This window comes from Bradysia coprophila, unplaced genomic scaffold (assembly GCF_014529535.1).
Source record: "Bradysia coprophila strain Holo2 unplaced genomic scaffold, BU_Bcop_v1 contig_732, whole genome shotgun sequence".
NCBI lineage: Eukaryota > Metazoa > Arthropoda > Insecta > Diptera > Sciaridae > Bradysia > Bradysia coprophila.
In genome coordinates, this window is record NW_023503972.1 from 3,707,850 (window position 1) to 3,722,571 (window position 14,722).

The window sequence follows — 14,722 nt, forward strand, 5'->3', positions numbered from 1 at the left end:
GAATAAGTAAAAATATTTTAATACAAAACGAAGCCCGTTTACACATTACACTAATTCTTACAGTAAAGCGATGCACAATTTGCTTTGGCAAAGTGACTGAGTCTGTTCAAAACAACAGAAATCTTACAGACTCCATTCGAGTCACATCCTGGAAATAGCAGTGGTTTTTCGTTGAGCTCGAACAAAACCTCATCTTCATCGTGTCTGCAACTGAAAGAACAAATGTTTAAAGACGTAGTAGTAGTAGTGCCATTTTATCAGAACCTACTCGTATCGGACGACTGCCAAATTAGCTGCCATTGGTGTAATCAAACTTGTTCTCCAATGGCGTGATAATTGTTTTTCGAAATTCTTTGCTGTCAACGGAATACGATCGTTGAATAAACCCATTGCCACCATCAGAAACTGTACAGTAGTGTCATGCCCGAAGCTAAGCTTTGCCCTCTGATTGTCTGCAGCCTGCAAAAAGTCTAACATGTCCTGAACCAAGTAGCAGTCCATGTTTTTAAACATAGTTCTGCAAGACGTGTATCCATAACCGCACATATAGTAGAATATTAGATCGTTGTAGTACTCGTACACTTGGACGTTTCCTGGTGAGAATGCTGAGCAGAATGGCGATGCTTTAAGGTGATTCAAAATCTGTTCGTACTGGCAGTGAGTCATAAGAGCAACAACTTGGGTCTGATTCAATCGATCTGATCCAACGAAACCGAGCTTGTTGCTGACTTGGGTTATCATCTCTTGGAACCTTGGTCCATCAGCGAAAGCTTGAGCTTCGATAGATCCACTGGATATCAGTTCCATCCATGCTGGACAGGTCCCAAACGGAAACATAAACAGATCTGGCCAAGAGCCACCCGTATAATTAACTCGTTGATATACGTCAGGTCCAAATAATCCTTCAGCAAAAGCCTGAGCTGTTTGACGAGTTCTTAGGTAGGGTGAATTCCTGAAGAAATAATGTGATTGTGAATAGGACCTAGGGAGAAGACCGGGAAATATGGTCTGATAACGTCTAGCAATGTTTTTAATTTCATTCCATCCAGTGACCGAAAGATTTGCTGGTCCAGCAGTCTGAACGAACGTAGGGTCCAAATGCCATTCCCTGATTTTCTGGGCATCGCGTCTACACAATGTTGTCTTGCCCGAGTCATAGTTTTCCATAATTTTACTCTGAATAGGGTCATTAGGGGATAGCAACTGGTCACGATCAGCAATTGATGGATATCTGGATCCATGTCTTGAGACGAGCCAAAAACGTTTCGGTGTGCACGTGGAGGGATTGTATGCTGAGCCTCTCACTGTATCGTATGGCGTTGTTGTTGAGAACATTTTCAGTTGCGAACGAATAGGATCCGTTGAGTAACAGTACTCTGGGTCGTGTACAAGCAGCGTAGCATTTGTACAGGCGACAAATGTCGCTACAACTACAGCTAAATTCACTTTCATTTTCACGAACTGTAATTGAATCGAGACCGAGACACAATTCACTTCTGAATGATGACTGATGAACGTGAACCGTAAAGCTTTTATACCCAGAAAACATTAAATAATGTTATCTCCAAGTAGCATCTTCATAATATTTCGTCTATAGTAAGCAAATTTGCCATACCAAATATTTCATTTATGGTTGAACATTTGTTTACTACTTTATCAATGTAGCATGGTTGCATATAGTGCAGTTTTATACATGACATTGCAATAATGTGCTTACTCGCGACCTTTACGCACGGTATTGATTAGATTTACTGAATGTTCAGCATAATTACATTCTCAATATGTTCAAAATCGAATTTCGATTGAGCAAAATTTTAGGTGCCTGTACTGCTAATTATTCGACCATAATTCACTTCAGAGATATTATTGCTTTTATTGTAAATAATTATTTTATCGCATACGGTGTACAACTGGTACAACAAAATTACCAGCACAATTGTAGTCATGTAATTACACTGATTGGTATTCTGTGAAATTCCTAGGAATTAAGAATTTCCCGCTAGATACAGTGAACGACATCTCAAATGTCTCACTGTCAAATTTTTCTGAGAATTTTATTGTGTCATTGCAAATTCACAATGACATTCTCTGAAAAAAATGACAGTGAGACATTTGAGATGTCGTTCACTGTAAGAATAATAATTTGATCGATGCAACTGTTTCAAGCGAGTTGTTTTTTCAATTTAGTTGAAATTGTGTGGTGGCGCAGCGGATGTTTTTCGAAGTATGTTTCTTGTATTAATTTCCACAGATTTTTACGGGGTACGTGAAAATATAGGATCTTTTGGTTTAAAATGATTTGTGGATACAGAACAAACATTATTTTCTATGAAGGCACCAACGTCTTAATGACATTACCACACTATATCTACCTTGGTTCAATCAAACACTCATGTGTCGAATATTTCAATAAACCAGAACTGATGCAAAATCGAAAGAAAAGCCCAACCGATCATGTATTTGGGAACTATTTTCTGCCGTTTTCAATTTTTATCCGTTCTCGACATACTCTCGCTCTAATATACCCTTCCATAGCTAGTGTACCTTTGATGATTTCGGTGTTTTCCTAATTGATTTAGGTGCATGTGTTTATTCCAATTTACATTTTAGTTTAGTCAAGTGAAATTATAAACAAAACATCGAAGAATTGCTGAGTAGCGCCGAAATTTCATTTACATTATATGCATACACTATATGTAATTCTAAGTACCGGATACCTCACGTTAAAATACCTTTCTTTGAAATTGGAAACGGTAAACTTCATACAAGGAAATTGTCGCATTCTTTGGTAAGTAATGTACTGCCGATAGAATTTGAGATTTAATACACACCGAGGAATCACCCGAGTGTGGCCAATGACATTGACAATGAACAACAAAAGATACGAAATTATCTTTTATGCTTTATGCCTTACTTGGCTTATCACCGTTTTAATATTTGGATTTTGCCACATACCACATGTTAGGTGGCTAGACAATGTTAGTAACTTTATATACTAACTTACTTTACTTTACCGGCGCTACAGCTATTGTATACAAAATTATCTAAATCGCATTAACATAATGAATAACAGATCAGCTGAATAACGGAAAAACTATGTCTTGGGGCGGTAAAGGGCAGACTATAAACAGGCAATGGGGAATTGAAGTTTTTATAAGTTATTTTTAACCGACGTAAAACATTGTTCTAAACAAAAAATTGTTCAACGGTATGTCTCTAAAATGCACTGATCTTTTTATAAGTTAGTCTAAATTTCGAAACGTAAGTAAGAAAATTACAAAATGACGGTCCTATATTTTTGATATTACACTGTTTTTAGAAATTCTTTTGATCAGAATTGTCGATACCCATTTAGTTCTTACTGGGAGATGCGGGAAATCAGAAACAAAACTACATTTTTTATTTACATCTTTAAAAAAAATTTCTATTTAAAATCGCTTAATAAGATTTTAGTGTAGACAATTGAGTTGTAAAACTTTACTATTGCATAGAAAAATAGGTCAGCATCCTCTTAAATTTTTTGTGTAACAGTAACTTATTAACCGTACGAAGAAACACCTTTGGATTTTTGGCTAAAACATGAAGAATCGATTTTTTTAACTGTGAAAATTCTATGTCTCCAGTTTCGTGGCTGATCACAATGTGAATGTGAGATACTCTCAGAGTTCTACAACAACCAAATACAAAGTATACAGTACAAGGTTCCAAAAATAACCAAATAAAATTGTACCAAGTCATACAAATCGAAACACTCCGATCCGAAACATGTTTCGAAGACTCTGCAGAATTCTGTGAGTCTTGGAGACAGTGTACCGTACATCAAATGCAATGGAAGCGAAGGGAAAATGAATTTTGCCTGGTTTATGGTCCTCATAGACAGAGGACCTCGGCATTGCACGATATTTGTTTCTAAATTTGGTCACCCATGTCAAAAATGGTCTAAAATATCAGTCGATACTGTCCAGAATCTGGAAATAATCTGCAATTCTGGAAAAATTGGTCACTTACATCAAACGCAATGGAGGCGAAACGAAATTTAATTTTGTCTGGTTTATGGCATACATAGACAGAGGACCTGGGCATTGCACGATATTTATTCCAAAACAGGGTCACCCATATCAAAAATAGCGTGAAAAATGGGTAAATAAACCGTCATTACCGTGCAATATTGCACGGTATCGACTGATTTCAAACTAATATTTCGCCTCCATTGCGTTTGATGTAAGTGACCAATTTTTCCAGAATTGCAGATTATTTCCAGATTCTGGACAGTATCGACTGATATTTTAGACCATTTTTGACATGGGTGACCAAGTTTAGAAACAAATATCGTGCAATGCCGAGGTCCTCTGTATATGAGGACCATAAACCAGGCAAAATTCATTTTTCCTTCGCTTCCATTGCATTTGATGTACGGTATCACTGTCTCCAAGATTCGCAGAATTCTGCAGAGTCTTCGAAACATGTTTCGGATCGGAGTGTTTCGATTTGTATGACTTGGTACAATTTTATTTGGTTATTTTTGGAACCTTGTACTGTATACTTTGTATTTGGTTGTTGTAGAACTCTGAGAGTATCTCACATTCACATTGTGATCAGCCACGAAACTGGAGACATAGAATTTTCACAGTTAAAAAAATCGATTCTTCATGTTTTAGCCAAAAATCCAAAGGTGATTCTTCGTACGGTTAATAAGTTACTGTTACACAAAAAATTTAAGAGGATGCTGACCTATTTTTCTATGCAATAGTAAAGTTTTACGACTCAATTGTCTACACTAAAATCTTAATAAGCGATTTTAAATAGAATTTTTTTTTTAAAGATGTAAATAAAAAATGTAGTTTTGTTCCTGATTTCCCGCATCTCCCTGCAGAACATCTTACACTTACTTATTTTCATCGAGATTGGAAACGGCCTCTAGCACATTTTAGGCAGCTGGCAAATTTGGGTCGATTTAGGGTCGTAATTTGTAAACCAGATTAATTTTATTTAAAAAATCTGTGCATTTTAGAGGCATACCGTAGAACAATTTTTTTTGCTTAGAATAACGTTCTGCGTCCAATTGATCAAAACTTCCCCCATTAGTGATTAGTATATTTTTGCAGTTAATAGAGAACGACAGATAACGCTAAGCTCTCACTGCATGAATGGTGGACTGTCATCTAAAAAATATTTACATTTTCACTTGTGACAGATCTTGACCAAGTTCCAGAGTCTTGAGGTCATGTGCTATGCGGAGGCATTTTATTTGACTTAAATCAGTTGAGTAAAAAAAAATAATTATTGATCTGTTGACATTTTGTTGCTCCGACATATTTCAGTGAAATAAAGAATCGCTCACTATCGTTAGAGTTGACATAGAATTGATAAAAGAGATCTCTTTCCATAGAGTTACACTAGAGAGTTGGCGTGATGGCGTTTTGTCGTTTTATCATCTATACATGTGGCCACTACATGGGCAACCCTATCTTTGTAGTATTGATCAACACTGAGTTATATATGTCAAAACGAAAATTATGCTGACTCATATCAAAACAAACCATTGCACCTTTTCGTTTTTGAAGATTCATAAAATCTGATTGTTCAATTGCTCGAACATGTAAATGGATACGCATGTACCGATAATTCAACAATATTTTGCAACCAAATTTTGTATTCTTGAATGAAATTTGTGGTTTTTTTGTAACTCTGAAACCGTTGACAGCACTAATTCATATTTTCACTAAACCACTTTCTTAGTCAAACAATTTTCAGTATAATTCGATAATTTTCACTATTTCCTTTAGTTTAATTTGTTCCTAAAATTTATTTAATTACTGTGACGAAATTTGCAGATTTAAACCAACTCCAAAAACAAACAAACACAACACATTTTAAATGACAAAAAATGTCAGACAGTATTCATGTAACAGCAGTAAAAACAACAGCTACTGGCCACAAGAATACAATTATTAGGAGCATCGGCACCCAAAATGCTGGTTTCCTCTTAGAAATAGCATTTTCATAGAGAAGCGCCATCTCATGATTTCAAAGTCGTATCACTCAGCAGATATACACCCGATTTAAAAACTAATTACTTTACCAGAGTCCTCAGATCATGCGCTACACAGTGGCATTATGCTCGGTCAAAATCCGTCGAGTCAAAATTTAATTAGTTGTTTAGATTCATAACAGTCCACCATTCATACATTTAGGGTTTAGTGTCTTTGCATTTAGCGGAAAAAAAATCTGACGTTCTCTAATATTGTTCATACTTTACGCTCATCGAAATTCAATTGTCAACAATGCAAAAGTCCTTAGGCGAAATTTATTTTAAAAATTAAATTTCAGACTCAACAGTGACCGTGCTGCAGTTGCAGACTTACCGACTTACAGACTTACCGCCAGTCCATGTTGAATAATAATTCATTTTTTTTTCAAATACAATTTTTAATCGAAATGAATGGATAGATAATGTACTAATTGTTACAGAACAAAGTTGCACAACTACCATTGGCAAAGTAACTCTTTAGTCTGTTTAGAACAACAGAAATCTTACATATTCCATTCCAGATACATCCTGGGACTTGCAATGGTTTTTCGTTGAGTTCGAACAAGACCTCATCTTCACCATATGTACAACTAAAAGGAAAAAAAAGGTTTGAAAACTTCGTAGCCAATCGTAACCAATAAGAGTTCAGTATTTCTTACTCGTATCGTACAACCGCCAAATTGGCACCCATCGGTGTAATCAGACCTGTTCTCCACTGACGTGAGTATTGCTTTTCAAAATTGTTTGCAGTCAACGGAAGAGAGTCGTTGAGTAAACCCAGTGCTACCATTAGCAATTGCACAGTGGCATCATGTCCGAAGCTAAGCTTCGCCCTTTGATTATCAGTAGCCTGTAAAAAGTCTAACATGTCCTGAACCAAGTAGCAGTCCATGTTTTTAAAGAGAGTTCTGTAAGCGGTGTATCCATAGCCGCACATGTAATAGAATGCCAGATCTTTGTAGTATTCGTACACTTGAATGTTAGCTGGTGAGAATGCCGAGCAGAATGGAGATGCTTTTAGGTGATTCAAAATCTGTTCATACTGGCAGTGAGTCATAAGAGCGGTTACTTGGGTCATATTCAATCTATCTGAACCGAAGAAACCGAGCTTGTTGCTGACTTGTGTTATCATCTCTTGGAACCTTGGCCCATCAGCGAATGCTTGAGCTTCGCTAACACCTCCAGATGCCAGTTGGGACCATGCCGGACAGGCTCCAAACGGAGCCATAAACACGTCTGGTGATACACCACCAGTATAATTGACTTGTTGATATTTGCCAGGTCCAAATAAGCCTTCAGCAAACGCCTGAGCTGTTTGACGAGTTCTTAGATAGGGTGAATTCCTGAAGAAATAATGGGATTGTGAATAGGACGGAGGAAGAAGACCGGGAAATATCGTCTGATAACGTCTAGCAATGTTTATCAGCTCGTTCCGTCCAGTCGCAGAAAGATTTGCTGGTCCGGCAGTTTGAATCAAGATCGGATCCAAACGCCATTCCTTAATATTTTGTGCATCGCGTTCACACAATGTTGTCTTGCCCGCGTTGTAATTTGCCAATATTTTACTCTGAATAGGGTCAGTGGGGGATAGCAACTGGTCCTGATCGGCAATTGATGGATATCTCGAACCGTGCCTGGCAATGAACCAGAAACGTTTTGGTGTACAGAAGGAGGGATTATATGCTGAACCTCTAACTGCTGCATATGGCGTAGTTGTTGAGAACATTTTCACTTGAGATCGAATGGGATCTTCTGAATAGCAGTAGCCTGAGTTGTGTGCGAGCATTGTAGCATTTGTACATAAGGCAAACGCGGCCATAATTAACAATAAATTCACTTTCATTTTCGCGGGCACTGATTGAATCTGATCTCAAACACAATCCACTCCTTTGTGATGACTAACAAACGTGGATGAGAAAGTCGACTTTTTATATTCGTTTGATTTTATGACCGGCACAAGTTGCTTTTTACTGCTATATTAGACTGTGATATAGACTTAAATTACCACTCTTTTATCAAAATAATTCGGCTGTAACTTTGTTTAATTTTTATAGCAGTACATCGCCCTGATTGCAAAAGAGGCTATATTCGCAACGAGTTTCACACTTTCACATATCAGCCCAACACGTATTTACCAAATTTTACCTAGTTTGAGAAAACTTCGGCTGATAAAATAAATGACTTTAACAATGGCCAGTAAAATATATGAAATCGTTGTGTGCTTTGTGCTTTAATTGTCTTATGTTATCATTCTAAATATTTGGATTTGTAATTGCATACATTATGTTCTTCAGATAGTCATCCATAAATTCTGTCCATAAAAGACGTGCACATTTAGGAGGTGGGGAGTTTTCGACAAACAAATATGTTAAATGTATAAGAAAAACCTGGATCCTAGGAAAAATTGTTTTCAAATTTATTAAGCAAAATACTTTCTTAGGGAATGGGGTCAATGGCATGACAACTACGATTAATGGTTGAAGTATTTATGAATGGTCCCCTAGCGATTTATGTCTTCTTTTTTTTAGATTTTTCGAAGCTCTTCATTAATGACGTCAAACTGAAAATTCTATTACGGCACATTAGCATAGACTGATAAGAGTAACACGAGTGCCAAACATTCATACTATCTTATGCGTCACAATGGTTGTCGATAAATGAATCTAACTCTGTCTAATCTACTTCCATGGGCTATGGAGTAACAATTTCCTTCTATTGGCTCACTATTTCTTTCTACTGGTTATGGATGGGAGACGTTCAAAATTATCGATAATATCAATCGAAAGAAATTATCGATAATTGATTAATCATATCGTTATCGATAATTTAATAATTATCGATAATTATCAAAATATCGAAATTCGATAATTATCAAAATATCGATATTTTGATATTTATCTGAAAATTCATGATAATATACCGATATATCGGAATATATCGACAAATATCGGATTTTTGGACCGAAATATCGACATATCGAATTATCGATATCTTGATAATTATCAAAATATCAATAATTATCGATAATTTTCGATAAAAAAAGTCGATAATTATCGATTATCGGTAATCAATAATTATCGATAATCATTATCATTATCGCCCATGCCTACTACTGGTCACCAACAGCAGATAACACCTGTACCAGTATTTTCTCGCGTAGCTTTTCACTCGGAAAATTGTTAACCAGAGTTGATGCCAAAGTTGACAGTATGTATACAGATGTGTTTATGTACAATGATGAATTTGTACAATCGGTGATCGAGGTAGGTTTATCAATTAGCCGTTTAAGTAAAAAAATTTCATTGATTTTTAAATTTTGAGGAATCATTTCCAGCTGAATCGTCAAACTTATCTTTTGAATGAAAAAAGATTTTGCCTGAACATTTCCAGACTTAGAATTTAGAATTGGGCCTAATTTGTTAACAAATGATTCTGCTGGTTCACTAAAAGTTCCGAAAGTTTCTACAGCAAATGGTAAAAAATGGTAATTTTTCATTATTTCTTCATATAAATCTTCCTTCTTTGTACAAGCAAAGTTAGCTGCTGCACCAGCGTTCTTCGATGACATAATATCTATATAGCTGGGAGCAATAATGTCGACACAGTTCGCGTCATTTACCAAACTCTTTCCATTCATGTAAGGCGTGATTGTCATTCCATCTGGTCGTTTATTGTCTTTACGGATCATACCCAGCGGTTCCAAAATAGAAGGAAAACATGCTGTTACCAACCCTTTCAAAATTAGATCGTATAAGAGGATATGTCGGAAAAACGTGCCCTTCTTTTTAATGCCAGACAACCCGTGAGTGCTAAATGAATCCTGTATAAGGACAGAACAAATTCTGATGTAAATTTTTGGTGGCATTTTATCTTGTAGAGAGCTGAACCACGCGTGGGGAAATAACACGGGTAGCAAGTAAAAGACGAAATATTTAAAAAGTTGACAGTACATCGTTTGCTCAACATTCCAGTTTAGGCACAAGTTACCAAAGTTATCAATAAGGTATTATATACGAAAGTGGGATCCTCATTTTTAAGACGTCATGCGTCACTTCTACGCACTGGTTTTTAAATGTATATCCATTTACGCACATAATCGTCATTTATGAAACAAACACGGCAACAAGTTGCGGAAAGTGGTTGTTTTGCCACTAGATGTGATAACTTTTAGTCACTAGCGATAAAACGTACGTACATCAATACCGTCCCAATGCAAAAAGTAAATATTTTACAGGACATGATTACCACTAACCTGATTACTAATTGTTATGGTGTCATGTATAATGTACATGCGAAAGCGTCTCATCAGTTTTCAATAGAAGACAAAAAGCTAGTAAAAGCACTTAAAAGCTTGAGACAAATTACAATGTTTCTTATGATGAATAACGGAACATTATTGACTTACCTTCAATAGAACTTCCTTTATAAACGATTTTCATTTCATGGAAACCCATTGACAATGGCATTGAATTCGATTTCATTCACTTAATTGGAAGAAATTTTAGAGAAATGTTATACACAAGTTCTGCAGAACATGTTACGATACCCGCACGTAACTCACCTATGTACCTTTGCTTACAGTAATGGCACTTTACTACAGTTCCGATTATAGTTCGGCTTACTACTGGTGCAGAGTGTAGAATTTCATGTAGCATTAGAATTGAACACTTTCGGCCGTCAAAGGATATTATTCTATCAATCTGTAATTTCTCTTCAGGCAAGGAAAAAAGGGGGAACCTCTTTACGAAGCTTCGGCACTAATATGCAAGCAATCGATAACTTGCATTTTACTATCGGTCATTTTTTAGAAATATTTCAAATGAATTTTTAGTATCGAAAAATGAAGCGAAACATAAGTACGTTACTTTCGGTCATAGTTTGTTTAATTGCCACAACAGTCACGTCGCCGACTACTAATCTGATCAAAGATTACATCAAATACGTCAACGTTAAAACTGTATTGTTCATCAGCTGTGAAAGTACCACTAAATTGTTGGAAAAGGTCACAAAACTTCATAGCACCGACACTTATGTGAATGTGTGGAGCATAAGCAACGAAAGTGTCGCTTCCAATGCATTCAATTTCACTCAATTCTTTGTTCGTCCGAAGGGTTCTCATGCAATTATAGTCGATTTAGGCTGCGAGAAAATTAAGAGTTTCCTGGGTCAATCATCGCAAGAAGTGTTGTTTCATTCCGAAAGGGCTTGGCTAATGTTTTCTAAAAGTATTGGTCGATCGTATGTTATTTTGGGACAGGAAAACATCAACCTGGACGCAGGTGTTACTTTAGTTACCCGTCTCAACAATAGGTCAATAAGATTGATATTGAGCTTGCACTGCCCAGACTTTGAAATTGTTACTAATTTTTTAGTGAGTACCAAATAAGCGACGTCTACAATCCCAGTAAATTGCGAGGAGGTCGACTCAACATAACAACGATCGGTACTTGGGGAAGAAATCGTCGATTTACTTTGATCACTGAACAGACCAGGATCGAGAGACGACGAGACCTCGGTGGTTTGACATTATTGGCTACTGTAACGGTAAATATATTAAAGAAATGTTCGTCATTAGTTCGATTGTCATTACAAACGGTTTATGTAGTTGCCGTCACCGATACCACACAATCAAACATTCATGGAACATCTAGAGTCCAGTGAATTAACACAAATTAATAGTCTCGATCGAAGTACCTACAAACTGTTTAAATTGATGATGGAAATACATAATTTCAAAGTGTTGATTCATCGAACGGATCACTGGGTGACGGTAGACTCTAGGGGACATTGGACGGGTACATTGGGTATGGTACAGCGAGGCGAAGTAGATTTTGCAATGACTGGAGCTCGACATCAAGATGATAGATATGGACAAGTGGATGCAACAGCAGATTCTTATTACGTTCAGTAATTTTCACTTTGTCCGCTTATTATATCTCTTGGCCGTAACATCGCCTTCGATTTTAGATTGAAATTCTTATTTCAACATCCGAAATCTATTTCTTCATCTGTGTTTCTATCACCTTTAAATGAGGTCGTGTGGATAGTTCTCGTTCTATTCGGGTTATTTACTGCGGCTAGTTTGAGACAATCATTTCTGCTTGAGAATAAACGACAGTGCACAGACTACACCTACAGTAACTCCTTTTTAATAGTTTTCGGGATATTGTTTCAACAAGGTCAGTATTTTGTCGAACGTTCTGGCTCAAACCATTCAAGCATTTCATTCATTGAACATTTCAAACCCTTTCATTTACAGGCCACAGAGGATCAACAAATTATGTGTCGTCAAAAGTCTTTGTCATTTCAGTTTTGTTGTTATCGTTTCTGATGTTTCAATTCTATTCGTCATTCATTATATCTTCACTGCTAATCGAACCACCAAAGACAATCAAAACGATGAGACAGTTGGCGCACAGCAAATTGAAATGTTATGCCGATGATGTACCGTATGTGCTCGACAATTTAAGACACTCTCAGGACGAATCGGCCAACGAGATATACCAGCAAATAATGCATGATGCAGGAACGAGAATTGTGAACGTTCAGAAAGGTTTGGACTTGATGAAAGAACACGGGTATGCGTTGACCACCGATGTCAGTTACGCATATCCAAAATTGAAAGGTAAAACGATTGAATGTTTTAAAAACGAAAGGAAAGTATTAGAAATCGGTAAAGATCCATACTGATGATGATACTACAGTCCAGTGGAGAAATATCAGTTAGCATCACAGATGGAGCATCGCTTATTTTGTAAAAGACCAAGCTCTCTACGACTTCAGTTTTTTTTTTAAATTTTGCGAAATCTGACTCATTTCTTAGAACACTGAATTCCGACCCTATCTGTTCTTGTGGTCTGGCACCTATGACTGGTTTGGGATTGTCCACTCTACACCAATCTAAGGTTTCGCACCTTCGGATATTATGAACTCCAAGATGAGGATCTACCATCATTAGATGGCAAGTGCCTTAACGACTTCTTATCGAAAACAGGGAAAGGGATGTTTGATCTGGGTTAGAAAAACGAATACAGCTGCCCTGTTAATATCACAAAAATTTTCCAAAATTATTGTTCCCGAAGTACTTCAAATAATCTGAATATGGAGATGCAACTGCGTCACAAGCTCTTCTACCGCCGTACTGTTTTCGCGACGTGACATGCATGAACGGTCACTTTCCTTTTTCTAGCAATTTTAACGGACAAACAAATATGTAACTTACAAGAAGTATCATACATCCAAGGCATCTACGGCTATCCAGTCGTTCCAATGAAATCTCCGCTAAAGGAATTGATTAAATTGAGGTGCCAATTGTATTCCACCCTCATCCTTTAAATTGTGGACAGATTTTTCTAATGCCAAGCAAAACGATTTAGCCTTAGGAAGTTTCACGAGACTGGTATAATGAGCCACCATTGGGACATATGGATCGGAAAAAAGCCCAAGTGTAACAAGTCAAACATTGAGCTAGTGCAGGTGGATTGGGCGCATTTCGTTTCATCTCTGTACGTACTCGCAACGGGAATCACAACAAGCATTGGTTTTCTATCAATTGAAGTGTTTACGAATTGGTACTGTACGAGAAAAACAAAACGTTTACGACGTTCAGCGCCATTTTGTTGGATTAAATGTTAAATGTTTGGATAGAAATTTTCTTTTCGCTTAGAATAAAATCATCCTCAATTTGAGGACCTCAAAACGGCTTAAATCAATCACTTTCGACGATTTTTTTACATATTAAAAAACGAACCTGTGAAATTTGTACGATATAAATAATGAATTCGAGCTGAGTCGTCGTTTAGCGACGAATTATTTGAAGAAAAAAATTCCCTTTCCTAATCTGAAACTTATCGAAATCAAAATTCCTTTACATCAAATATTAGATGGCGCCAACAAACACAATGTTTGACATCATATTAAAAAGCGAAAAGACAATACTTTTACTTATATACACACACAACGAATAGCATGGATGGCTACAAACCATGGAACGCGCGTTCATCTCATCCATTAAAATGTAACTGTAGAAATTCCTAACATTTTATTGATGATTATGAATAGATTTTATCGATCGAAGAAATCAATTTTTACTTTGTGGATACGATATTCTTATAATTATGTAGAACTGGCTACATATACTAACGCAACGGCATAAAGCAAGTAGAAAGAACATGATATATAGATCACGCCAGTAACCCAGATGAGCTGTAGACTGCTATGTCATCTGTTAACTACAGTGACAACTTAAATATGCAAGAAATTTTGGCTATGGTTACTGGTTACATTTTAAAATAAATGTTAAAATTCATGAAGTACTAGATTTTGCTGAAAAGTCTTTGATGAAAGGAAGTAATAGATTCGACAATTATATCAGTGACATGCTTACCGTTAAGAATCTTACACTCTTTGCATATGTTACGTGAGTAATACGAGTTTTTTCCGACCTCAGATTTAAAGGCTTTACGTTTTACATGCTTCATAACTTAATGGGAAGTATTCGTGGTAACTTTGCTGGTTTCAAAGGAAAATTGAAATAAATAATCACACGAATGCGTGACATTCAATTTTTCTTCAAAATTAGTTCCGTAGACCGCTAAACTTTTCTGGATCTCTAATTGTGGTTCCTGTTACCTGTTACCTCGAGTCAACTTAACTCTAGACTAAAATTACCTTGAACTGATTTCTCATTCA

At 36.5% G+C, this 14,722-nt stretch overlaps 2 protein-coding genes across 4 annotated transcripts; one reads left to right on the top strand and one right to left on the bottom strand.

The window, feature by feature from the left end:
- LOC119084219 (multiple inositol polyphosphate phosphatase 1-like) lies at positions 1 to 8,019 on the bottom strand. Of its 3 annotated transcripts, none has more exons than XM_037194117.1 (2): positions 6,691 to 8,019; positions 1 to 210 (listed from the first exon to the last, which is right to left on the bottom strand). In XM_037194117.1, the coding sequence occupies exons 1-2, from the start codon at positions 7,872 to 7,874 to the stop codon at positions 51 to 53; spliced, it is 1,344 nt and encodes a 447-aa protein (XP_037050012.1). In that variant the 5' UTR covers positions 7,875 to 8,019; the 3' UTR covers positions 1 to 50. The 3 variants fall into 3 exon arrangements, with proteins under 3 accessions (XP_037050012.1, XP_037050011.1, XP_037050013.1); XM_037194116.1 differs by lacking the exon at positions 6,691 to 8,019 and adding an exon at positions 269 to 1,886; XM_037194118.1 differs by lacking the exon at positions 1 to 210 and adding an exon at positions 6,419 to 6,621 and having other exon boundaries at positions 6,691 to 8,016.
- Positions 8,020 to 10,871: 2,852 nt separating this feature from the next.
- On the top strand, positions 10,872 to 13,724 carry LOC119084453 (ionotropic receptor 75a-like). Its single transcript, XM_037194434.1, has 7 exons — positions 10,872 to 11,341; positions 11,404 to 11,575; positions 11,637 to 11,938; positions 11,999 to 12,210; positions 12,291 to 12,656; positions 13,221 to 13,335; positions 13,408 to 13,724. Exons 1-7 carry the CDS (start codon positions 10,872 to 10,874, stop codon positions 13,664 to 13,666), a joined length of 1,896 nt encoding a protein of 631 aa, XP_037050329.1. The 3' UTR covers positions 13,667 to 13,724.
- Positions 13,725 to 14,722: the final 998 nt, after the last annotated feature.